The sequence below is a fragment of the Buteo buteo genome, chromosome 6, assembly GCF_964188355.1.
Source record: "Buteo buteo chromosome 6, bButBut1.hap1.1, whole genome shotgun sequence".
Classification (NCBI taxonomy): Eukaryota; Metazoa; Chordata; class Aves; order Accipitriformes; family Accipitridae; genus Buteo; species Buteo buteo.
In genome coordinates, this window is record NC_134176.1 from 10,340,452 (window position 1) to 10,367,752 (window position 27,301).

A 27,301-nucleotide genomic window follows, 5' to 3' on the forward strand; every position below is an offset into this window, starting at 1 on the left:
GCTAAGTTCCCTAGAAAAATCAACACCAGCAAATAGCTCCCATGGGCAAGTTAGAGCACCCCAATTATGCTTCAAAGCAAAGTGCTCTGAAGAGACCTCTAGGGAGATTCACCTTGCCACCAACTGCAAATGAAATTTTAGTCCCCAACTTGAACACATAAATGAGGTGCCTGAAGTGAGTAACTTCAGATGCTCTCGGTTCTCCTGCGCCCTTCACAAGCAGCAAGAGCAGCAAACGGTGCAACTCATTAATTACTGAGCTGGGAATCAGTTTTCCACTGGATGTCAAACAAGACTGGTGTCAGCCCCAAGGCCTGATAATTTAACAAGCAAAGCCTATCACAGAGGAAGAGGGAAATGAAAATGCACAGGAAAACACGTTTGCTGTGGCATCACCATGATGTCTGAGGCCACATAGTCCAAGACACCATATATCAGTACAACAGACCCCTCGTGCAAAAGATTCGCATACTCATTTTTCTATGCTCCAGACAGTTAATTGAGGCCCAGAGAAACTAAGTTATCCTTGTAAAGGTGCGGGAAATGTACTTCATATAGCTGTGAACATCTCAGATGTCTCAGATGCCTGCTTTCCGAGGGGACCCCCTAAGGAACAATTCTCGCAGAACTGAGGAATAAATGAAGCATTTATGGACATCTTTCATAAATAAACCCACGTACTTTTATTATAACCTGGGCCAAACAAAAATAGATCAGGAACTCACCTGAAGAACCACCAGCGTGCTGATGGGGATTAGGCACTCGGGTGCCCCTGGGGCAGTCACAGGCACCAGGAGCTACCCTACCTCGCAAGGTGGGATTCACCCAGCCTCACGGACCAGGAACCTGCTGCTGGGTCTTTGGAGCCTCAATGCAGCTACACTCTGATGAATCAAAATTATGCTAGAAAATGAATTTACATGCTTTCACCACTGAGGCACAGTCTTCTCCTGCCTTCTCGCCTCAGCCAAGCCAAACACACATGATAAGACCAAGTATTAACCACAGGTGAAAAATAAATGCTAGAGCAGGAAACTAGAACCTCAGCAGATAACAGCCCCCCAGCCTCCTGGCAATTTGCAGAGGAGCCAGGGAACAGGCCTGTAATTTCAGAATAAAAGCAGTGAAGTCAGGAAGGCATGGAATTCCTATTTGCATGAGATTTTTTAATATTTAAAAATCCCCCAACAGTCAGATCTGGAACAGGAATAATTATTTGCTGAATTTTCTGCAAAACAAAAGTCTGCAAGAAACCCTATTTTGATGTTGTTATCTATTCATCCATGGTTACTTCAAATAAAATAACCTAAGGAAACTGCTTGTTGCAGATAGAAACACTACCTTCAAAACCAAGAGATCCATAATAGAGACTGCAGAATCAGCTGAACATTATAATAAAAACAATACAAAACATTTTGACAATTAATATGAACCAGATTATCCAGCAAAGCCATATAATGCATTGTTGACAAGCCATGAAGTAAATTTAAAAAAAAAGCAAATTCTGAAAATTGAATTAAAATCAAGGTCCTCAAAAGTTATTTCTTTAGTTTCAGGGAGGAAAACAGATAAGGACCTCTGTTTCTTTCATGCAAAATAAATTCAGTTTGGCTGCAACAGTCCTCTTCAACAAAGGTGCATTTGACCAACTGCAGAAGATGGGCACTGCTGTAAGTCCTTTTACTTCACTGCCCCTCTGAGCACAAGTCTATTATTAAAGTGTTGTAAATTCATATGCTTTAGCATGTAAGATAGAAGAGAATTAGTGGTACAAACTTTCCCTCTCTTGCAAGCAGAATTTTCAGCTGCTATTTTGCCACCATGAGTTTGCCACAGGTTTTCAACCAGGTATCCATCTAGAGCCCAAACCAGTTACTGGAAATATTCCCATTTCAGCAGGGCTCTGTGCTTCAGCTATTATGCTGAGAAGGATTAACACTCATTCTTGCTGTTTCCAAATGCTAGAAGAGGCAGAACAGTTGAGATCTGCTTTAGCCACTGTTTTTGTAAAAGTTTCTGGGTTTGTCTTGTGGTTGTGATGGTAAAGGGCTTCTGTTTCTAAGCCCAAAACAATGACTGCAGTAAAACCCCTACTGGGAAGACAATTACGTGAATCCAGCTTAGACCTGCCCCAGCAGAGGAATAGCTCCGCTGGTATGAAGAAACAGGGAAAAAAGAGGCATGCTATGACATTAGGACAGTTTTAACTATGATGGTGTATTTAAAAATCACAGAATTCAGGTGGGCAGGCAAAGCCCTCGGCGAGCTGCCCAACACCACTGTGTGAACCAGGACCAGAGTAAGGATTAAGATTCAGGCAGGCTCAGCTCACTGTTCTGAGCTCACATCCCTCGGTCTTCACACAAACCAGGCTCAAGGCAGGCAAAAGAGCAATTTTTACTGTAAAAAAAAGAAGTGGTTTTAAATAGCTTCTCCCCAAAGAAATTAAATGTCTCATCATCCCATAAATCACACCATGCACTGACAAATGAACTGCCAAAAGGTCACCCTGCTCATGCTCAACAGCTGTTCCAGAATCTTCACCAGTTTAACGTTAACATCCCCAAAATGAGACTGATTTCCTCCTCTTTTGCAAGAGGGTCTATGATTTTGTGAGCCCTGAAGCATTCTGCAAGGCCACCAAAAGAAAGGGAAAAAGAAACAGAATATTCACCAAAGCTTTGCTCTTCTAAGATGAGATGCTACATGACCTCCATCTCAGGCCTTGCAAGTAATTATGTATGTTCAGCTTAACTCATGCCAACAGTTGCAGTGACCCAAAAGGGTCTAACAGTAGAATTAAGTAACTGCACAAGCGCTTGCAGACTCAGCACGTCGCGTGTTCGCCTCCATCAGCCGGGAGGTTTGCTACTTACGCCATTTAAGCTCCCAAGATCCTTCACCCAGTGCTCATCTTTCTCCTTGTCATAGTTGATTACAGCATGCTGCTTATCGACACTGCGGGACTGGCAATGAAAGCACAATGAATGTGAGACCAGTCAGGCATAAGAGACACTGTTAATCAAAGCAATATTTAGACATCAAACTAACTCGATATGGGGTAGGGGGAGAGAGGGGAAAAGCAGGAAGGACTAAATATTATTTACTACTATAAATAACCAAAGGATAAACAGTAAATGCTTCCATGGTTGTTTAAACAGTTCACTGAAGACAATACACTATTTGCATGGAGAGGGAAAAAAAAAAAAAAAGAAAAAATCACCAAAGGCTGTCAAGACAACACCATAATTTCAATAAATTATATCAATACACACTGAAAACAAAACCAGTCAAACTGAAAGCCTGGGGGCAGGATCTCAGCCAGTGTGAACTAGAAGAGCTCCATTTTTCACCAGCTGAAGCCTGTGGCCTCATCACTAGGGACATTCCTATTTGGGATGATTTCTTCCTATTTTTCAAAAAGCAAAAAATCATTTTCTTAAGTTACAAACCAAACTTATTCACAACAGTGTATACTGTTCCCAGGATTATGTCCTGGAGTTGATTTAAATTCTAGGAGGTTTTCAAAGTTGGAGGGAGGTTAATAAACTTGGGATGAGAAAGAAAGCAACTCTAGGAAAATTCACATTTAAAGCTAGGTTTGAGAACACTCAACCGGACGGTGATTTGGTGCCACTAGCTTTGCCACAATGCACAAGTACCAAATGTACCTTATCTTCAAAGCAGACTATGACACTTCAGCAGAAATAGTGTCAGACTTCGGAGGAAGAAGTGTTAGAACAAAATCTCTGAATAATTTTGAAACATGGCATAAGTGTAACAGCTATAAAGACACCAGACTGTCTGTATTTAGGCCTACTGCAACTCATAACTTGAATTGTTGCTGCAGTTGACCTCAACCGGTGGCTGGAACCGGTCACTCCATCAGCAGGCGCACGCGACACTGAGACCTCCCTGGTATCTCAGGCCAGGGGAGGGTCGGGCGTGCTACCAGAGCCGGGAGTTGAGCCAAGCTTTAAATCAGCTAATCCTCCTCTTCCTGGGCATCAACCAACAAGTTCTTAGTGAAAAGTCCTTCCCTTTTCCCAAGTATAAACACAATGGTTTCCACAGCACCACTCTCGGCAAGCCACTATCTACTTCCTTGCAAGCATGCAGAGGCAAAGATTGTTTCAGGGGAATTCCTTGGTGAAAACACAGAGGCTTTTCCCAGACAAACTGCTACCATTGGCAGGAATTTCTTCTGCCCCTGCCAACGTCAAGCGCATTGGTAATATCCCAACAGCTGATAAATGGCACCTCCTCCCCCTGCAGAGCATATGTCAGTCCAGGAGACCTGTCCTCCAGAATAATCCTGAAGTACCAATATGAAGCGAGCACATACTTGGCCAGAAGACTGCCCTTCCACCTTCCAATGTCCCTCACACCATTCACAACATGCCAACACAAGCAGAGGAAGTGAGAAGAGGGGCAGGTGACTCCGGGCCTCCAGATGCCTCACTAATACAGTTATCCATACACTGCTGAATTTACAAGGTGTCAGCTCACACGAGTCCCAGCTGAAAAACGAGGCAGCGCTCGACGCTTTGCTGTCCAAGTGGTGCTGCTCAGACAGCAATCGCTCCCTAAGGAAACGGGCAACAACTGGTGGGACAGGCAGAGACAACGTGGTCAGGGACACCCCACTCCCATATCCTTCTATGCCGAGCCCTGAACGCGGGAAGCGATGCACAGCAGCGCCCTCGCAGCAGGGGCACACGCAAACCTCTCGCCCCCATGCAATCCCCACGCTTGGTGTCTGACACCGACCTCAAGGTAGGGCAGGTCTTAAGTGTTTGCAGTGGAAAGCTGCTGCTTCTCTCTGCTACTATTCATATTAGATGCAGCCCCTCAGTCCAATTTGCAATTGCCCAAGTGGCTGTGGCACGTATGTGCAGCATAAGGTAAGGATGGTCCAGGTAGGGATGGTTGAGGAATGACGTCCAGGGTCCGCACCTCCGCACACAGCCCTGAGGGCAGGAATGTCTCCAGCTGCTTGTCACAGACACTCATTTAAAGATTAACAGAATTTAAAGGCAGAACAGCCCCTCTAGCCCCCTTCTAAGGGCAGAAAGGCTTCCACGCCAAAAAGCTAATCCAGACAAAAAAATTAGGGTGGATTTTATTGGTAGCTAGTCACAGATCATTTAAAAAAAGGGTTTATTTCTGGGAACCAGCTGTCTCCCAAAAATTCAGTTTGCCCTGGATCTGGCCCTGATGTAAGTCAGCACAGCCTTTGGGCTGCTGTATTTTAAAAACAGCTGACTACAGGCACTCAGGGGTCCCAAACCAGACAAGAGTCATCATAGGGGAGCAGAGATATATTCCAGCAGCACGATATTCCCCTACATAAGAGCAGGAAGAGGTCACCAAAGAAACCAATTTATGCCAAAACTTCCCATCTTCCAAGGAAGTTTCAGCTGTGTTCAAGATGGAGTCAAAATGATATGCAAAATTTGACCCATAGTCCTGATACTACCTCTCAGCATCTCTTTAGAGAGCACATCAGGAACACAGCAAACTGTTAAACAGATCGCACTTCTGTGAAATTTCATGCTTTTGTGGAGAAGAGAGGAATTTTCTTAGTTTTATGACAAACCAGCAAACATCACAGGAACTGGCAGCAGGATTTCCTAAGGGCCTGTCTCCAAGGAAACTCAACTTAAAATAACTAAAATCACCTTATTTATTTTGATGCAGACTTGCCAAAGGTCACTCTTACTTGAGAGCCGAGGTGTAGTTTATTTCAACATCAGTCACATTTAACATAAACCGCTCTTGCGTGCAGTGACAGCAGCAACCCAGCGGCTGATCATGCTTTTGTTCTCAGAGAGGAACAGACTGCCTCAATCCCACTTCCAAGAAAAGACTAACCAGTTTCCAGACTGGTAACAGCCAAGAGCCTAAAAACAGTCCTGCAGAAGTCACTTCAGCCCAGCACGCCAGTGGTTTCTAATGCATGACCCACTGAATCACAGAAAGTGATTTAAGAAGCCTGAGTCAACACACATTACAGAGCAGCCCATGGGTGCAGAGCTCCCAATGATCTGCAACTCTGCTGGAAAGATTTTAGGCATCTATAAATTGAAAAGCTGCAATTAAGTTGACTGAATCACAAATATAAGAGGACTCCCCAGCTTAAATGCACACTTGCACCACATACTGAGCCTTGCTTATGATCAGTCACAACCTCCACAACAAAAGGCAAGACTGATCCATCTGTCAGGAGGAGATACAGGGGTCCAAGTGGAAAAAAAAATGTGAATTTCCAAGAAAGCGTTAAAAAAACCCTGAAGTGCTTATACCCAGATGTCAAAAGCAGAAAGTAACTGGTACACCCTCACAGTTAATCTGTTTCACTGGAAGAGCTCTTGCAAAGGGGTGAGCAGCACTCCTCAGCTCTGGCAAGGATCACTGACATTCTGCTTGGACCCAAACAGCAAAACCAGAGCTGGAGCACCTCAGACAAGATCAAGAATGGGAAAAGAAGGCAAGGAAGGGAGGTGTACTAAGCACTAGTGATCTGCAGGCAAGAAATAAGACTACACTCCAAGAGGCCAGGAATGAAGGAGGAACACAGCGTTCTCACCATATCCCAACACTGGACCTGTTATCAAATGAAAACAACTCTTGAGAAAACACAATGTGTGCTTTTCTGATTAACAACACGTACACTTCTCTGAAGGGGAAACATGGACACTGATTTGTTACTACACTAAGCTCATCCAGGGCTTGCATTTCCAGACATTCAAATCACTTCCTAATATAAGGCTGTCCTGCTTCTCCATCATACTATCTACAATGCATCATGTTTTAAATGCGTAGTAGACAAAACGCACATATATCTGAAGAGAGAGGTATTTTATAGCTCTTCTTTCTTCCACGATCATATTAAACAGATAGTCCAAATCACAGATAGGAATGGCATCTCTGGGTCTGCTAGTCCCACATCAGTACCAACATCTTGGATCATCAGTCTCCAATCAGTCATGCAACCAGGCAGCTCACTTGTGATTCAAAACTGCATGCATCAAATCAGCAAAAGCCCCTACTTAGCATGGGAGCAGCAAAAGCAGCAAAAGAAGTGCGCAGGAGTCTCCACGGAGGTACATATCATGCTGGCTATGTGTGCTGCAGATACCCTACAGCTTTGTGTTTGGTGAAGAGTCTGATACATAGGACTGGGCACTCCGGATGAAAGCGTGAGCCGCAAAGATGCCAAGCAAAACCCACAAGGAAACAAGACCTGCTTAGGAAGGCAGGAGGAGAAACACAGCCAGACAGCCTGCGTTTCCCCACAGGGCCAAGGGAGCAGACACAGCTCAGCTGTCTACGTAGATACAGATGCTGCTTCTTCCCCAGGAGAATTACTATGGGCAAAAACCTACTGCTCAGGGTTGAGATTTGGACCACAGCCCTGCCAGTGCCGTGAGGCATCGTGGTATTGGAGATAAAATAAACAAATTAGAGCAGTTTCCTTATTCCTCACTACAGTCTGTTGTGCACGTCTGGCACAAGCTAACTGCAGCATTCTGGTGGCAGCATGCAATAAACATTTGCTCAAATACTTTCCACAGTGAACAGGTTACATTTCTGCCAGTACTGTGCTCTGCACAAGTGTCCCAGTAAGGAAATACAAACCTCTCCCAGTGTCCCACTTTAGAAGCGAGACAGACAAAGCCAAATCTAAAAAAAAAAAAACCAACCAACCCCAAAAAACAAACAAACAAATCCCTTGCATTCTGGCCTGAAATACGATTTTTGCTCCTCAAAAGTAAAACCATGGATAACATTTAATGACAGATATGAACACTGGGTCTCTCTCTTTCACCACAATGCATTTCACAGAGTTGTGTATATTGGCCACTTCAGTACTTTTCCAGAGTATTAGTGAATGCTCTGTTCTGCCCCAGGCTGGTTGCAAGTGTGACAGCCCCACAAGAGGCAGCCTGATCACTCCCAGGGGAATGTGCTGCCAGTTTCTAAATGGCTCTGCCTAAGCAGACAAATGTCTCTTCAGCAAGTGTAGCCACCTCATCCTGGGGCTGGGCTCACTTTACAGCTCCCAAGCTGCAGAGGCTCCTGCCTTCAGCTTTGCTGCAGTCAAGATCACAGGCTTAGTGGATCTGTGACAGGACCAGCGCCTGAGAATGCATGCAAAAAATAAGGCAGTGAACAAAAGAGAGAAATCCCCCAGGAAAATTAAACTGTAATCCCCACAGCTTGGCAAAGGGATTTGGAGGCTGGCATAGTTCCCATAAAAACTTAACCCATTATTCTGGAGTAAAATGGGGTTTTGCTTGCTGGTTCCCCATTCCCAAAGTGGAGCACCAGCTCAAGTGACCCAGGGTCTGGTCCTGACCACAGACAGGGAACAGGCTGCCTGCCGATGCACTGGCTTTCCCTTCGTTTTACATAGCCACCAAGGAGGCATGGAAAAACATCAACTCAGGTGGGACAGAAGCCTCAACTTCCATAGCGCAGCTGAGGTGTGTGCTAGCGCCTGGATCAGGATCTCGGACATGAAAGGGGCGCCCTTATTCCCTGCCCGCTCCAGAGAGGGACAAGCCCTCCCTTCACAGGCCAGGCTTCCAGCCAGCACCTTGCCAGCCGCATGCAGCCCTCTCACCCCTAATAACCACCTGCCTCAGTGCCACCATCACGTCTCTCTCTACCCTGCCTCCAGCAACGAACTCCCCTCCCAGGTTTGCCGGTCCTGCCATGCCTCCAGCCTCCTCAACCCACATTTCATCAGACATCGTAATCCTCCCATCAACTGCACATTAACAGAAAACAATGGGAGAGGCAAGAGCCAAAAAAACAACTCTAGGCCTGGAAATACAGGATGTGTATCCTTCCTCCCACAGCTGCTGCCCAGGCACCTAGAAACACTACCTGTCAAAAAGCTGAGCCTTCCCAAGGCTAGATCCTTTCCCTTCTGCCTGTAAGACACCTACTTCCTTTGTGACACCTAATGAATGACTCTCGGCAATTCCCAACGCCCAGGGACTAACTTAGGTGCTGGTTTACACCCTCTGGATAACTGCAGCAAAACAGCACGAGCGGGGCACCACCCTATCCCTGCTACAGCTTCCCACTCCAGCCCTGGACCTTGGTGGGGAAGTAGTTTGGGACACTAAAGGCAGCAGAGATTCCCCATGGCTTTTACTGGGAGCTCCCAATGCAGGAAATACCTGAGTGATGGAGCGATAGCGACTTGTGCACTGCAGCAAATTTACCTAGAAGTACCAGGAAAAAGATAATCTACCAAGTTCACACCATCTATTTCCTCCTAGCATAATGCTGTAGACAAACTACACCACACCTATTCGCACTTGTTTATGTGTACACTTACTAAACTACATAGGAGAGACATAGTATTATCAAGTACAGCCTGGGGAAGGTAGGATATGTCAGGTCAATGAAACCTTAATTTGACCAGATGTCGCACACACGCAGAGTTCACCATCGCACTGTATTATTTGCAGAGTGCGCTGTGCACGCTGCGTACCAAACACGGAACAGATCCTGCAGGGATAAAAATCCGGTAACGACACAATAACAGATTGCATCTTCATGCCTATGTACACAGGGGCAGAAGCAGGATTACACAGGCAATCTTCACACTGGTATGTTGTAACTGCTCTGCAGTGATAAACACTTGACTTAGCAGCCATAAGAATGCTCCTTCGGTGCCTAGAATGCTTCTAATTCCCTAGCTTTTTAACAAAGCAAGCTAAAAAGAGCAAAATGTCTATTCAAGCAGTATCGTTACCATTTATCCGATCCACCAGCAGAACGAACTTGTATGTTCAGCTCACAAGCCCCTGCCACTTGAACTGACTAATTGATACTATAAGCAGCATGCGATGTCCCATATGGACCAGTGACAGATGCTTGGCTAGTAGCTTTCACAGCTATCTGCTGACACCAGAAAAAAAGCAAGTCTTGACCCATCTCAGGCCTAAGGGAGATGCTGCTCAGCAGTCACGTCCTGTAATGCTCGCTTTCCCCACACTGAACAGCTTCTGCCCTATATGCACCACCCTCCACTTCTCTAAGTCCTGCTGCTCCTCCTCTCACTCTGCACAAGTGACAAGACTCCTGGTTGTGCCTCCCCGCTCAGCCAATTCTTAATCTCCTGGTGAGGCTTTATAGAGTAGAAAACCAATGACTAGATGCAAAGATCTGGCCCCTGGCTTCCTGAAACACAGGTCAAGAGGTTGAGCAAGTACTCTGGAAGTATCATTATACTCTTGGCTTGTCCTCACACTTTCCTCGACAGCTGCTTTGACCACTGTCTGAGTCAGGATACCAGGCTAGAAGCACCCAGATCTAATCTAGCAGTTGCTTTTACATCTAAACCCCACCCTTGTGCATCCTTGCACCTAGCTCTTCTTTGCCCAACCTGCAACAGTTCTGTCCTTCAATATGTCCTATCACCAACCTCACTGCCAGATGAAATGGCACTTAAGACAATAGTATCAAACAAGTCCCCACTGGCCACATGCAAACTACGATTTATTTTTCTTTTTTCCAAAGATTTGGAACTTGGTCAAATACATTTAAATTATTGATTGGGGGGGAATCACCTCTGACCTAGGCATTCACTCTTGAAAAGCATCACCCCTGCAGCTCTACAACGCTAAAACTTCAAAAGGAAGGTTAAACATACTTTTAAATAGTTTACATGAAGAAAACAGCATTATTCTCAGAGTTGCTCACAGCGAAGACTGAAGAAGGGAGCTGATCACATCCAGAACACACTGCCTCAAACAGACGCCTGGAAAATAAACTCTCATCCCAAACAGTTAACAAAGTTTAGCAGAATTACAAGCACTTGAAAACACTGTCTCCTGATAAGAAGTGTCAAGCTGTCTTAAAAGGCACATAGGACAAAGGCATAAAACAGAAAGCATCATGCTATCCGCACCTACTCCTGCTGTAACTCACCACCTGGTGTAGGACAACTGCATGCCCAAGCCATCGCTCTAAAGAGAGGGAAATACTCAAGGAAGCACTGGTTAAACATTTTGCTTTCCCAAACTTTCCAGTAAACAACTCTCTCAAACAAAAACAGGGAAATCATGACCCTGCTTTCCCTTCTGTTAAATATTTACATTCAGCAAAAAACGCAAAAGATGTTTTGTTTAGGGGCAGAGGGGAAGGTTTTAATGGTTAAGTGAAAATTTTGAGTTTGCAAAATGTTTGTCCCCCGAGTAAATACCCATCATATTAAGCAAATGACCAAAGCTGATAAAAACAGCAACTGTATTTCCCAAAGTGGGGGCATGGAGGGGAATTACCTTGTTCAAGATGGTCGAAAAACCGTCTTACTTTTTGTTTTTAAAAAAGTAAACTTTTTCAGAGAGTTACTTCCTACCACCAACAACCTTCACAGAAAAAAACCACGCTAGTGCAAGTCAGTGAAGGTCTAGATTTCCACACTCCTGCTGTTTGTTGACCATTACCTGAAAGGAGCCGGTGAGACTGTTGAAGAAATCAAGCACCGTTCTTCAGAAAAAGGGCTCAACTGAGCCCTTGACTCTGCGTAACAACACTGTGCACGCCAAGCTACACTACACGGCATTTTTGCCCATGCATTAACATTCAAACCCAATGTAAATCTCACATTTACTTGTACTAGAAGCTTTACAGTGCTGCAAAAATATTTAAAATATTCTAATCCTCTTAGTAGGTATAGAAGATTTCAAGGTAGATTATGTTTCCCCACTATCAAACCTACTTAATTTTAAGCTTAAAGACTCTGTTTTTCTTCACCTCTTTGTTAACCAGAAAGCAAATCTAGTACCTGTATGAAATAAGCAAACACAGGCAAAACTAAAGCTTGATTGGTGACAAAGCCATCATTTTTTGCCATTTAGGGATCTGACATCTTGAAAAAACATGTTCCAAGAAAATATCAAAAGACGAGACACTCCTAAAACAGTAAAATGAGAAAGGCAAGACTGCAAGGTCTCCAGGACAAGGGTTATCTCTGTGTTGTATGTTTGCACACCATCTAATACACATGGTCTCAACAGGGAACCACAAACCGTATCACGATGAAATCACTAAGCAGTAACAGTCTTAGAGACAAAAAAACACTGACCAGGTCATCCAGTCCATTCCCCAGACACTTGCAGTCTGCTCCCAGTTGTGCACCTTAAGGGATTAAACACCAGTATCTCGAAATACATAAGCAAAATAACTGTGCAGCGAATATACAGTTTCAGGGTCAGTACCACAGAAACACTACAGGTGCAAACACTGTCACAAGAGCTCTGTCTGCCTGCTCTGGTAACTGCCCTGCTTCTTAAGCTTTCCCCAAGACAAATGATCGTGCCGGTCTGCACAACAATTTTGTGACATGGACAGTCACAGCAGGAAAAAAAAAGTCTATTTTTAGATCTCATCCTCCATCTGCTCAAACACAATTTTGCTTGGATATCAAGTCTCTGTTCACAGTTTCTCTTCCACACTGAGTCTTACTACAATCGTCTCATTCGGAGCCCAAGGTAGCTCTGGAAAACGTCTTCATAAGCAAATGGCTAGGAAAATAATGTGCTATACTGTTCAAAACAAGACTGTACATGTGATCCTAGAAAAAGCTTTATTATTGGAAATAATAAACTAATACGTTTATAAAGGGTCACGTGTAAGTCACCCCGTGAACATACGCAGCTGGCTTTTACAGACCATCCAGATTCTTCACTCTGGTGAAACAATGAAAATCTCCTTTAATACCACCACCACCTATGAGTACCCAAATACAACCGCTTCACTCTCACACATACTGCTGGCTCCTTCAGGAATCTCAATTCATTTACCTGGTAGAAAAGAGCATGGCAAGTGTAGAGCGTCACAAGGTTGCTAGTCCACATGCAACACTGACAAGCCAGCTCAGACTTGCAAAGACGCATGAAATACTCCATGTGATACAGAGTGGCTCACAATCCACGTTGTCCAGTTAACCCCATAAATAACCCATGAAAAAAGCAATGCATTTTAAGCATGATTGATATTTGGGTACTTTTATTTTAGGGTGTACAACTGGAGACATGTGACTCTCAAAGAGTGCTGAACCCTAACAGTAAAAAAAAAAAAAAAAACCAAAACCAAACCTCAAGTACCTTCAAAAGATATTTAGATGGGCACCCTAAAACTCTTGGCCATTTATGGAAACCAAGGCCACTGTGTATGTTTTCTCCCTTCAAGTCATGAAAGAACATGGCAATCAGGTTTCTGAGCAGTCAAATGCAGACTTACAGAAAATATCAGGGCATTTTCAATGTCTCACCTTCACATGCCTCACCAGACACGTAGAAACATGAAACAAAAGATAGTGTGATTCAGGGGAAAACCCAAACAAATGATCTGCTGTTGAAGAGGAGTATGCTTCAGACTCTACCACTGCAGCACAGCCATGCTATTCACTGCCAGCTAGCAGAGCAGTACAAACACTGCAAACTCTCCTTTTGCGGATACCAACATTTTATTACAGCTAGACAACACCTTGCCTTCCAAGTACACCTCGTACAAGAACGTCTACCCTCCTAAACAGACCTCCTGCTAACATACCATACAAAATCCCCGCAGTAACTACAAACAGAGCCTGCTTGGTAGATCATCAGCAAAGCATTTAGGACATACCTGTGACCAGGTTAGCAGTGGAAATTATGAGGAGGGAGGCCGTGATGTGCAGGCAGCTTGCTAATTTTACCACCCACAGGCACATTTGCCACCTTTGTAAACAAGGGGCAAAAGGGGGACAGGCAGGTGCAATCAAATTTTTTTTTGTATTTAAGTACTCATGGCATGGATCTAGCAAAAACACTAATTTAATTCTGAGCTTCTACAAATTCCTAAGCTAAACTGCTCCTGTCAAAAGCTCTTTGCAAGATTCCAGCTCCATTTGTTTGGAGTGACATCCATTACATTATGCTGTCAAACATCAGACCACAGTCAACACTTCAGACACATTGGATTAGGTCCAGCGGAGACACATGCTGGTATGGGAAGCACTAACAGAAGCTGCAAGTTTGCCCGAGTAACACAATTACTTTGGGAAGAGGTCACCACCTTACTCACCCCACAAAAACAGCTAGAGTTTTTCTGCTAAACATCAGTATTTCCTACCATAATAAAAAAAAGTAAGTGAGAGGTACAAGCACTGACAATTTAACCAAACTCAAAAGGAAAAATAGGCAAACAAAAACCCTTGCCCCCATTCAAATCACACGTACTAGTAAACAGTGCACACATTAAAAGCTACAAAAACCAGCAGCATAATTGCAGATCAGGACAGAATGGTATGTCTTTGCTTACTATTGCTAGCAGTGTCAAGACAGTTAATCTATTTGATTAATCTCCCACCACTACAGCTCCTATCCATCTGATGGCATGGCAATTTGAAAGAAACCTCACTTGCGCTTTCAGAAACATATGAAGTCTTCATGGAAACCACAGACTCAACATAAAAAAGGAAGTTCCTTTTAAAAGATGTCTTGCATGCAACATCTCTGCAGATCCCCAGAGTTACGTTCACATCCACTGCATCTTCAGAAGAAATAACAAAACAAAGCCATGTTACCTGGAGCATCAGTTCACAGTCATCTCTGCCAACAAATATCATCTCCCGAGGGAGCCGATGGCGAATGCCAGTGCTGCTCACCAAAAACCACGAAGTCACGCTCATTTTGGCGTTTGGCACTTAATCTTTATACATCCTAAATAAAAAAAAAACATGACACACAGTGAGCTATTAACGAAGTGTGGAGGTACACCAGTGCATAGCTGCAGTTCCCAAATTTCCCTGTGCCACAGGACCCAGCGCTGCCTCTTGCACTTTGTGTTTGTGTCTTAAACGTCTAGTGGCAACAAGCAGTTGTGAAGCATGTGCCAGGATCTGCTGCCCATGTGCCATGTGTAGGAGCTCTGCAGTCCTGGAAGTATTCCCACAGTAAAGTAAGACTAAGGGTCTGAAGAAAGGATGGTTTAAGAAATGAAGCATGCAGCTGAATCCAATCAATGAAATGATGAAATGTGGTGTGGGAAAAAAAAAAGAGAGAGAGAGACATCTTTTCCAGAACATTTCCTCGTCACTAGCACTGTGCACAAATCACAGCTTGGGCTTCCCTCATCATCAAAGATCTGGACCAGCACATCAGTGAGGTGACATAACCTGGCTCCTCTAACCTCTCACAGCACACTCCCAGGAGCGGTTACACCAGTGCCGGGAGGAAAACAGCCTCCCTATTGCTCACCCCACCGATACAAGTTGGGAGCCCACAAATCCATCCATCCTCCCTCCCTGCGTGAGCTGGTCCAAAAACCAAACCACGCCGCTACCCCAAGGACAGGAAACACCGGCTGCAATTCCCAAGGGAGGGTTTTGGCGTACACCGCCCCTCGTTTCCCCGGCAGCAGAGCAGGCAGCTGGAACCTGCGAGGGCAGCAGCGGCGTGCGGCACTTATCGGGAACTCTCCCAGCCACACCTGTTTGTTGTCGCTGCTACAGCCCGGCTGCGGGCAGCGGCCTCTCCTCCTCCCTCTCCCACAAAATCGCGTTTTCCTCTCCCCGGCTGAAGGAAAACACAGTGGCACGCGTCAGGCTCCCGCCTTCCCCTCACCCACCTCCCGGGATCGGAGTTGCATTCCTAAATGCGCCGAGGGAAGGAGATCTCCATTTTATCTGGGCTGGGCTGCGCTTCCCCGGCCCGATCGCCGGCCTTCCCCCCCGCCCCGCCCCGGCGGCCCCGGGGAAGCGCAGGTGACACCGGCGGGGAGGATGAACGACCTCCCCGGCAAGGCGCAGGCCTGGCGGGGGCGGGGGGGGAAGAAACGACGACGAGGCGAGACCGCACGTCCCGCCCCCCTCTCTCCGTCGCTGCGGACACGCACAAACCGCTCGGGGTAGCCGGCGGTGCGGGCTCCCGTGCCCCGGTCACGACACGCGAGCGGCCCCGCCACACCGCGCCCGCCGCCCGGGAAAACGCCGCCTCCCCGACAAAGCGCCCGGGGAGGGGAGCCGGCAGCGGCCGGCCGAGCCCCGCGGCCGCCTCGCACCGCCCCGGCCGGCCGCCGAGGCCGGCCGGCCTCCTTCCCGGGGGGGGGGCTCCGGCCGGGCCGCGCTCGCTGCTGAGGGGAAGGGCGGGCAGCCCCGGCCGGAGCCGCCGCGGGGGGGGAAGCGCGGCGGCCCAGGTGCGCCGCGGTGTCCGTCGTTCCCTCCCCTTCCACCGCGGAGCCGGGCCCTTTGTCTGCCGGGGCCCGGCTCCCCCCCTCCGCCCGCCGCCCTACCTGCTGCGGCCCTCGGCGCGGTGGCAGGCCGGGCGCCGCGCCCCGCCAGCCGGCTCTGCCTGCCCCGCGGGCCGCTCCCGGCGCCCGCCCCGCCCCGCCCCCGCGCGCGGCAGGTTCCCGACGTCAGGAGGCGGCTCCAGCCGCCGGGCCCGGCCGCGGCCCCGCCGCCACCCCCCCGCGGCCCTGACCGGGCCCGTCGGGCCGGAGCCTCCCCCCACACACACGGCCCGGCCACGGCCCTCCCGGGGCCCGGCACCTGGGCGGCAGGTGCGGCGGACGGGCTTTCCGGGGTCGTGGCTCCTCGGGGCGGTTACAGCCGTGCCCTGGCTCGGCGTCCCGCCTTTCGGGCGCTCCGAGGGGCCGGCGGAGCCTCGCGGCAGCTCTCTGACCAGGATGCGGCTGTCCCTGGCCTTGGCAGGCCCCGCAGGAAACCTGGGGGGCCTGGGGCGGGAGGTGCTGCCTCCACTAGCCGCTGGAGCGAGGCCCCGCACCAGCCTCTTCTCCCGCCCGAGTGGGTCCCAGCACCAGCCTCTACTCCCGCCCAAGTGGGTCCCAGCACCAGCCTCTTCTCCCACTCAAGTGGGTCCCGACACCAGCCTCTTCTCCCGCCCGAGTGGGTCCCAGCACCAGCCTCTTCTCCCACCCAAGCGGGTCCCAGCACCAGCCTCTTCACCCGCCCGAGTGGGTCCCAACACCAGCCTCTTCACCCGCCCGAGTGGGTCCCAGCACCAGCCTCTTCTCCCACCCAAGCAGGTCCCAGCACCAGCCTCTTCTCCCACCCAAGCAGGTCCCAGCACCAGCCTCTTCTCCCACCCAAGCGGGTCCCCGCACCAGCCTCTTCTCCCGCTCAAGTGGGTCCCCGCACCAGCCTCTTCTCCCGCTCAAGTGGGTCCCAGCACCAGCCTCTTCTCCCGCTCGAGTGGGTCCCGACACCAGCCTCTTCTCCCGCTCAAGTGGGTCCCAGCACCAGCCTCTTCTCCCGCTCGAGTGGGTCCCGACACCAGCCTCTTCTCCCGCCCGAGCGGGTCCCAGCACCAGCCTCTTCTCCCTCCCAAGTGGGTCCGGACACCAGCCTCTTCTCCCACCCAAGCGGGTCCCAGCACCAGCCTCTTCACCCGCCCGAGTGGGTCCCAGCAGCAGCCTCTTCGCCTGCCCAAGTGGGTCCCAGCACCAGCCTCCTCTCCCGCCCGAGTGGGTCCCGACACCAGCCTCTTCTCCCGCCCGAGTGGGTCCCGACACCAGCCTCTTCTCCCGCCCGAGTGGGTCCCGACACCAGCCTCTTCACCCGCCCGAGTGGGTCCCAGCACCAGCCTCTTCTTCAGTCTCCGCCGCCCCTCAGGGAGCAGGTTGGCATCCATCTCCACGTGCACTCCTCAGGTCCTCCTGCAGGGTAGTACCTGAAGGCAGTTGGCAGGACAGAATTAATCTCAGGGATCTGACCATGAAGAGCCCGAGATGGATGCGGTGAAAGGATGCGCCATTTTATGGGTTCTTTTCAGTTGTAGGTAACTAGAAAATTTCTGAAGAGCAGTAAGTGCAGAGAGCAATGACCACTTTTTTTTCCCATCCGGAGGAAGGCTGAGTATCATGGATCCAACTATTTGCCGATGCAAAAGCTTTTTCAGGAGAGCCCCCAGCTCCTGCAGAAGTCAGCGGAACGGCACACAGCAGCAGCTTCACACTGGCTCTCTGGATCCAGCTGGCATGGGCTGCTAAGGAAAGACTATAGGAAGTCAGCAAGTTCATAGTGATGTTTCCCCAGGCTTGTATTTCAGCTGGAAAGGCATCTTTGCATTTATATGCTGCACGTTTAGGTTTGACTACCATTTCTCAGTCACCTGCAGGAGCTTCCCTTGGTGTCCTCAGTGCTGTCGTTTGGAATTTTGGATCAGGATGTAACCTTAATAAAGTCTGATGGCATGGCATGGAAACCGTAGGTCCAGTACAGCACTTGCTGAGGGCAGCCCTATAGCAGCATCACTATGTGGACTTACTCCTGGCCTACAGCCTTACTGCCAGGCTGAGGAGCCAGGGAGGGCGAAGCGAGCTGCAGCAGGACCGTGAGGAGGGAAGGAAAACAGCATTTCTTCTTTTCCCTCCTCTTTCTGAAGAGCAGGACTTCGTTATTATTTAGTTAATAGTATTATTGCCGCCTTTAATCAACATTTGACTTCTTCCCTGGCAAATACATCGTGCCCTGGGGCGATTTCAAGGTGTGATTATGTTCAAAGGCTTCAAAGCTGGCTGAGGCTGCAGCATCTGTGTTTTATTGGAGTGCTCTCGGTATCTCCTTGGAGCGGAGCACCACGCCCTTGCAGCACGCCGTGTCCCTGGGACGCCAGGCAGGAGGATGGAGTGAGCAGCCGCCACTCCCGGGGCGCCTTGAAGGCTTCTGCATTGAGCGCTGCCATAAAGTGATAGAAATCCTTTCTAAATGAAAATGGACTTCCACCGTATTTGCCAGTTTGTCCTGTTGTTGAGCAAAGTTTTATTATCGATTTAACTGACCTATAGCTCAAGTTTTTATAAATATTATTCATTTCTCTCTGAACCACATCTATTTACTGGAGACGCTGCTCTATGAGCCGATCTGTAGAGCATCCCTATACTGCTGTAAGGAAGTAGAATAATTTACTTCTTTATACAAGCCTGCCATCTAGGCAAATCTTTGTTATAAGTTGCTATAAAAAGATTACTGTTTGCTTTAGTCTCTCTTTAAGCCTGGTTTTACTGTTCATTTATACATACGTATTTATCTGAGCAGTCAGTACTTCACTATTTATAGAGAAGAAATATAGTCCCCGTTGCCACCATGCATCTTCTGACCTGATTGAAGATGCAGTTTAGGCCAACGCACCGGGCCTGGCTGAATGCTGCAGTACAGCCTCTTTATTTTATTCCAGTGATCTAAAAGGAATAAAAAAGCTAATAAGTGGAGTCCTTCCTTCTCCTCTCTCCTCACCCCTCCCAAAATAGTGTGTGGGCACCAGGGGCTGCAGAATAGCCTGGCGCTACACTGTCATCTTTAAATCCCAGGCAGAGGGTGTGTCTATGGGGAAGAGATGTTGCTGCACTGCTGTGCTTTGATTTTTACTTTTTTTTCCTATTGGAACAAGCCCTGTTGGCAGCCACTGCAACGTTTGGGCTGCTCAAACAGGCAGGCTGACCAAACACACAACTGCCTTTGAAAATACAATACTATAAAAGTGTCTTAAACCCATCTTTTCCTGCTGGGAGGAGGGAAGGCCTGGGAAAGACCTCAAGAAGTTGGGTGCAGCAGCAGCACAATGCGGCTCATGCTAAGTTTGTGACAGAAGGTGCTTATCATGCAAATCTGTCTACATTCATCTACAGCACTGTCACCTTCAACTACGAGGGACATGCCCACGGCTGTATTAACCTGCACGACCCAGGTGGCAGGAGGTTCACTGTACTGTACACTGCGCAGATGCAGAGTAAGGACCAGCCCCTGTGCCAAAGCACTTGTATTCCCGGTAAACAAGGAGATTGAAGGTGAGGTAAAATGTCCAGGCAGAATAATAACAGCAGGTAACAGGGCTATATAGAAAAGCCAGATTTCTGTATGCAGAGCTGTTGAATCAGGACATCAGCTCTATTGAAATACCTTTTGTCTGACACCCTGACCCCACAGCTATCATGACTTGGAGCAGAACTGCTTTAGATTGCTGCTTCAAAACAAAGATCCCACCATCCCAAGAGGGGCTGAACTAAATCAAGCTTTTTCTGCCAGGCTCTGATGTAAGGGAGATTTTTGACAGAGTTCCCAAACATGAACTGTCTTGCTGCATCTTGCTGCAGAGGAGGCTTCTGTTCCAGACTGATCATAGCCTGATCCAGACATCCCATGTGACTTTCCTCCTGAAGGGCAGTTTTCCCTATGCATGAGCTAAGGGAAAGAAATAATTTTGATTATTGCTTAGATATTGACATGACAGGTAGCTTATAAGTAAAGGCGTTCAGGACTGCTAGGTGAACTCTGCCCGACAAACCCGTCACAGGCTGGCTGAAATGCAGTGTGCGCCGCTGCATACACATATATTCACAGGCACGTGTGCAGCTCATGAATTCCTGGCTGCTTTGCATCAAAGAGACTGCAGAAGCAGTCATCAGGCACTGTTCCCCAAGATTATTTCATTTGCTCGTTGCTAACTTACTTTGAGATGCATCGGGAGAGGTTCACAAGTAGGTCACGTAGGGTTTCTTAACGCCTTTCTTCACTCGGATGGATTCTGCTCCGCAGTGATGACTTTCTTTCCCAGAAATCCAAAATTGCAGCCGGGCCAGTTCTTCGGGCCCCACTGCAGGGAGCCGTGCGCTCCTGGTGTGTGCCTGTAGCGTTCCCACTTCGGATCAGGATTTCTGCCTTGATTGTTAATGTGAGCAAGGAAGATCTGTGGACTTTTGCAAGAGGACACTGCAGGTCTGAACCTGTGTCCTTTATACAGCTAATGGTGCTGTTGCCTGCCAACAGAAAGTGCAGGATGGAGCCATTTCGTATAGAGCCTGAGACCAAAGCTTTTCATCACTAGTTCTGGGTATCGGCATGAGCTGAATCATCATAAAATGCTAATAATCCCCCTTCTGAATATGTACTTTTTAAGTGCCATTTTGAAAATCTTTCCCTTAGGTTTTTTTTGTTCGTGTTGATTGATTGATTTTTAAATGACTAGGTATTTGTCAAGAGTATGGATGTTTATCTTAATTTTAGTTAGACTGGTGTAACAACGTTGCTGAACTGAGTTTGGACCAGCAAAAAGCAGTCTGCCCCTCCTCTCTGTCCAAGCATCAATCTTTCGCTCTGCCCAATATCTCGGTTGTGCTGGTTGCCAACATTCCCGTCTCCTGTACAGCCGGGAACAGGCCCCAGTCCTGCCTAGTCAACTGGAAAACAATAAGACCATTCATGTGCATGGTTATTCACTAGCATAAATGTTTGCAGAGATACAGTCTGACTGGAACAGGCCTCTGTCATTTGAATGGTTCTACAAGATGACTTTTTACAATACTGGTATTTTTAACCCATTTATTAACCAGCTATAGGGATAGATTCTTAGCTGGAGCGTGGTAGCGTTGCTCAAAATGGCTTCAGTTTGGCATCCTTGTTTTATACCAGCTGGAGAATTTTTCCTCTATTTTTTTTTTACCCACAACATAGTCCTATGTAACAACATGAAATTTAATTTTACTGCTATGGAATTTACTAAAATAAAACCCTGTATGCATTAACACTTCTTTTCAGAATGTGCGGTATGGCCTTCTCAAGTCATCCTCTTTTATTCCCCTGCTATACCACAAAAATTATTTTCTTTTTATTATGTAGCTGAAATCGTACAGCTATTTTTAATTTATGAGCCTCATAACTTGGGGGGTGGGGGGGGGCAGGAAGAAATATCAATGCAATAAAAGAGTGGAGCTGGTATAGTGTGAACATTGTCAGAATGTCTCATCTAGGATTTGTGTGGTATAAAACTTTGCTGAAAGAATTAAAAACATACGCTTAACTGATCTCATTTTTGGCATTTTTAATTAGTGAAAGCTCAGCAATGATGATGTCATGCTGTCTGATGAGATTAGGTCAGATGATACATGGTTGTATGGTGTGGCATCTTAAATAGGAATCACCTTATGGCAAGTTGGAGCGATTTGAATATCACATTTAAAGAAATAGCTTCTCAGGGAAAGTTGATTGGTTTCATAAGAGAAGCAGCAGGGTGTTGAGGACTCCTGTGTGCTAGAATGGGAACAACGGGCAGCTTGAGATCGTCTCTATTTCAGTTTTTTTCCTCTTATCCATTCAATTAATTTTCATGTGCGTGCATATTTCTTATGAGAAAGGTTGCGAGCCTACTTAAAAAGAAAAATGATTTCACATGGCCTGGAGAATCCAGTGTAACATGTGTGGCCAGAAGGCTGTACTTTGCCCTCTGAACCATGAGCAAATTCCTTCTCCTGCTCCTCTGTGGTTGCTAGTATAATGCTAAGGCAAGAATATTTGGTTGAATACCAGAAAGGCAAGATTTCCTTAAGCAGTTTTGCTCTAGTAACCACCTCTTTTTCTTTTCCTTCCTTTCCCCTAGTACTCCGCTCATGCACTTGCACATTTTCAGACCCAGCCCAAGGTTTATTTTGGGGGTACGTTCGCTGCAGACTCTGTTCCATGCAGCTGATCCTCTGCTACCCTGTCCCAAGGGTCTGCTTGTTCAGAAGATGCTTTATAGAACTTTACAGAACTTCTCCCATTGGATCAATTTCATGCCTTTCTAGGAAAACCCTCTTGATTCACTGGGGCCGTTTGACTCATATTCATGAAGAGGATGAAAATCCTGGTTCAAATTTAAACATCAGTTTATACTGAAGAAAACCAAGGTTGTCATTCAACAGGAGCTCACTGATTTATGAACTGCATGAAGTTGTTCCTTGCCTGAGAGACTTATTAAGACAAGACTGAGAGAGTCAGCAATGGGTGAAAGAAAACTCATGAAAAAGAAGCCATTCCTGTATGTTTTGATCAAATTAATGTATTTTACTGGAAATCCAAGACTGCTGAACTTTCTTTGCTGGCCTTATAAATAAGGCAAATAAAAAAGGGAGATTTTAGGTTACAGTGGACAGTTACATCTCTAGAGGAATCATTACAGTTTTCTCTGCAGCCAAGTGTTTGCCCTGCTGACCAATACTAGATCATACGATTCTCGTTTAATGAAAATGTCAGTTCTGCTTGAAACTATCTTCTTGGTTTCTTGCATTCTATTACATTATAATTTTTGCCTGCAAGATGAAAAGCTTTGATGAAATATTTAACAGATACATTTAAAAAAAAATCATAGTTCCCTTTAAATTGAAGGATATGTCTACAGTAATATCGAATGTCGCAGCAAAGGCCTTACAGGATGAGAAGGTTCATAATTTGCTGGCCTGCAGGGAATAATTTACTAAATCACTTGGAGATTCACCTGTTTTCTGCCCTGTTAAGTTAAAACCATATTCCACTGTGTTGATCTTCAGCAATGCTCTTCCTTCACTTGAGAATGGTGGAGAAGTATGTTATGAATATGGATGAAAAGGTCAGCAGTGTCAGGATGAGCTAGCCTGCTTCGATGGGGTCAACTGTAGGGGCAGCTTTAGTAATTTATAGCACACAAGCCATCAGTTGGAGATTTATATGCTTGCCAGGCATTTCATAAGAACTCATCAGAGCAATATTTATTTCTTTGGGGAAAACAGTTGGATTAGGGGCACCATCGGAGAATAAAAGCCACCAGAAGGAGACCAGCAGAGCAGTATTTTCAAGATGTAGTAGTAGTGGATTCATTACATGCCACTTCTTAAAAGCTTCAGGATACTTTGGGATAATCTTCTTCAGTCAGCAGGTGCATGAACTCCCATGTGTTCCACATGCATTAAATCATCTTAAAACCCTGCAAAATATACGTGTTAGCTAACTGCACACATGTGCTTGGGGCTGTCCTTCTCACCACAGATTTCATGAGTAGAAGCTCCGTCCGTTTCAGGTAAACAGAGCAATCCCTACTGACACAAGCTCTCAAGTAAGCTGGGCATAGATCATTGTATCATTTCAACACTCCTGGCAAGTCTCAAGTTCCAGGGTATTTCCGTGCTGGTGAAATTAACTCCCGAAAATGGGTTGTGGGTAGGTGGGATAATTGATTGAGCAAGGCAAAGTGACATCTGAAGAACCAGAGGTACCACAGTGTTGGTTATCTGCCAAACACAAAGCAACTGCCTACTTCCTACACACAGAGGCTGCTTTGTTTAAAGTGTCCAGAAGAGACTCAGAATACCTCTCACCTCCACTGAGTTTCACTTTCTTGTAGTATTTTTCGAGATGAATAAAATTCTGGGCCCTTTCAATACTTATACCTACAAGATGGATGCCTGCTGGGAGATAACGGCACCATCTGACTGCAGTTGTTAATATCAGCTTCAGTGTTTGGGGATGAATTGATTTTTTTTCAGGAAAAGCTTTAGCAGAAACAACTCTGAACTGATCACATCTGGCCACTGCAGGCAGAAGGACCATGTTGTAACTTACTGGCTAGATCTAATATCAGAGGGCGTAGGAGTTTCAGAGGAGGATCCAGTCATCATCTTTGGCTGATGCCTCTCCTTTTCCTGGGGCACAGCAGATTTGTGTAGGTTTCCTCTTTTTCACTGACTTGATTTCCTCCATGGCACCAGTTCCAGAGAGAAACAGAGGCAGATAACACCAGCAAATGGTGCCTTCAGGAAAAAACAGTGACTGTAACACCAATCGCTGCTGGTCACACCTGCCCAACAGCCACGTACTTAGGGATGAGAATGGATTATGCTATTAAATCTCACTAAGGGACTGTAGACATCCTTTTTTGCGCTGGGACAAGCAGAATAGGTTCTGCATCACATCACAGGCCAGAGCCTTCTCCACAGCACATCACCACCTCTGTCAAGTCTAGCTTCTTTTTGCCTTTGCCACTAGCTACTACAGGTTGAATTTCTTCACTTGAGATCTTGAAGAAACTTCCTAGAGCTTTCCACCCACTCACTGTGAGTTGAATTTAAATAGTGACATTCATTAGCACTGTATTTTATCTTAATTTCTCATTCATTCCCAAGGGTTATTTTCCCCACTCTACGTCAGATATTTCTTAATACCTGGGCTTGCATATGCATCAGCTCAAACACATAGTGGAGAATGGAGGAGCCAACACAGCAGAGAGATGCCATGAAGGGGTCCTCCAGGTGGTGTGCTCTGAGACTGGATGGCCAGGAAAAAACAAGTCTGAAAGAAAATGCAAGGAGAGCAAAAAAAAGGCTGAAGACTATAAACCTAGGTGTTGTACAAGACTGAGAACAGGTTGGACATGAGAGTTGTCCCACTTTGCAGCTGTTTTCCCTCCTGTTGTCTGGTACCCAAGTAGCCTGCAAGCATTTTGAGTCAGGACTGTCTCTTATACTTCATACTCTGCATTGAGCTTCTCAGCAATTCTGCAATACAAATAATCATTCAACAGAAGCTAATGTATACCTGCCAAGGTTGAAAACCAGATCCCTTTGAGACCCTAGGTAAACTGGAGATAGCTTCTTATTAGAATTTAGCTATGAAGACAATAAAGTGAGGAGGGGAGAGAGACGATGGTATAGTTAAGGTTGATGACACGGTCTATAATTTATTTGATGGACTGGTAATAGCTGAGCAGAAAAAAAGAAACTGAGCAACACCTTTTACTCAAATGATCACATTCATAACAAGTCATCTTATTAACATAAGGAGAAGATGAATAGGAAATTCTCCAGCGTGTAGTTCAACTGGTCCTATGATCTGTTTTTCAGCCATAAGCTGATTGCTTGGGACACGTCTGGACAAGGAGAGGAGCTGAGGTTAACCACACTCTGCGGAGAGCTCGCTATGCTCTTTCACAGTGAATTCAGCAAACTTTATGCAAATGTCTTTTGCAAGTATTTGAAGGGAGGAAAAAAAGCAATACAATACTATCCTGGTGCCACAGAAGGACTTTTGAAATTTCCAGTTAATACCTGAAAGCATTTTGAACTCTGACTAATGCATTGGCCAATTATTTGCCAGGTTTCTTTGTTCCACCCTCCAGGATAAAAAGTCACACAGAAGTATGGCTTAGGCTTCCTCGCCCCTACAGATCAGCCTTTGCAAACAGAAATGGGCACAACAGCTTTCAAAGAGATGACATTTCCTGCTTTAAAGCAAAAAAAACTCAAAATAACACCCAAAATAGCTATCTTTTAAAATACACTTTTTCTTTTTCCTTATCAAAAAGGGGGATGGAGTTGGAGGATGAGAGCAACTGTATCATTCCTGGTATGCCGCAGAGCCCCAGGCACAGTGAAGGGGAGGAGAGGCACTGCACTGGTGGGGCTGGGGGGCTCTCACCGCAGGAACCCTCTGAGCAGCAGGAACACAGTCCCCTCTCCGCTGCCCAGCTCACAGCAGCACAAAGCTTAAACCCAAGAGTGCTCAAGAAGAGAGGTCTACCTGCTGTAACATAACCCACGTGAAGTGATGTCGGTACCTTTAGAGCCCTAATCACAAGGTCAGGTCATAGATTGCAGACGTTAACAGCGACAGCGATGATGTCATTGGCCATCAGGCACTTCCTCACGGTGCACTTTTGTAACTCTGTGCCATTTCTGTGCTGTGCTGTCAGAGTTAAGACATTATTTTCTTCCGTCTGTGCTACAGCTGGTTAATTTTTTACTTTAGAAGCACTTAGAGCGGAAGCCAGCTTTAAAAACATCGTACGAAAGATGCCCGCTGTTGTAAAATAAATTTAAGAACGCTATTGGCTTAAGGAAAGTACTGTGCTGCCTTTCCGACTAATTTAAAACTTGAATTGCAGCCATTTTTAGCTTTAACAAAATCGATAAGACCATACGCTGCGTCAGTCATTGCCCATTTTAATCTTTGAAGTCATTTTGGCAGGCAGTAGCAAAGATAATAGAGAAGTTGTGGATGCCCCATCCCTGGAAGTGTTCAAGGCCAGGTGGGACAGGGCTCTGAGCAACCTGGTCTTAGTGGAAGGTGTCCCTGCCCATGGCAGGGGGGGTTGGAACTAGATAACATTTAAGGTCCCTTCCATCCCAAACCATTCTATGATTCTGTGATTCTATACCAACATCCTGGAAGGCTGAGTTCACCCCTGAAGATCCCTTAGGATTTCCATATTGCTGCAGTCTTGGACAATCAGGTCCTAAAATCAGTCACAAGTACATTAAATAGAACAGGGAAATAAGCTGGCATTTGGCTCTAGTTTACATTTAAGATGATGCTCGCTTCAAAAGCTCTTGTATCACTAGATGGAAATGGTAAAATTGTTGCTGATGATGTGAAGCAGACTGAGGTGTTCAATAAATATTTTTGTTCTGAATTTGGAAACAAGAAGAATCATGCACTGATGTCGCAAGGACAATGCACTTTCCATCTCATTAGTAGCCAAGGAGGCTATTAAAC

At 46.5% G+C, this 27,301-nt stretch overlaps 1 protein-coding gene across 3 annotated transcripts in view; it reads right to left on the bottom strand.

The window, feature by feature from the left end:
• CEP170B (centrosomal protein 170B) overlaps positions 1–16,378 on the bottom strand; it is a 59,805-nt gene extending 43,427 nt beyond the window's left edge. For all 3 annotated transcript variants that reach the window (XM_075029699.1, XM_075029698.1, XM_075029697.1), the window contains exons 1-3: positions 16,300–16,378; positions 14,594–14,729; positions 2,877–2,966 (exon numbers count right to left, since the gene is read on the bottom strand). In XM_075029699.1, coding sequence (XP_074885800.1) covers positions 2,877–2,966; positions 14,594–14,698 — 195 coding nt within the window. In that variant the 5' untranslated portion in view covers positions 14,699–14,729; positions 16,300–16,378. The remainder of the gene's footprint in view (positions 1–2,876; positions 2,967–14,593; positions 14,730–16,299) is intronic.
• Positions 16,379–27,301: the final 10,923 nt, after the last annotated feature.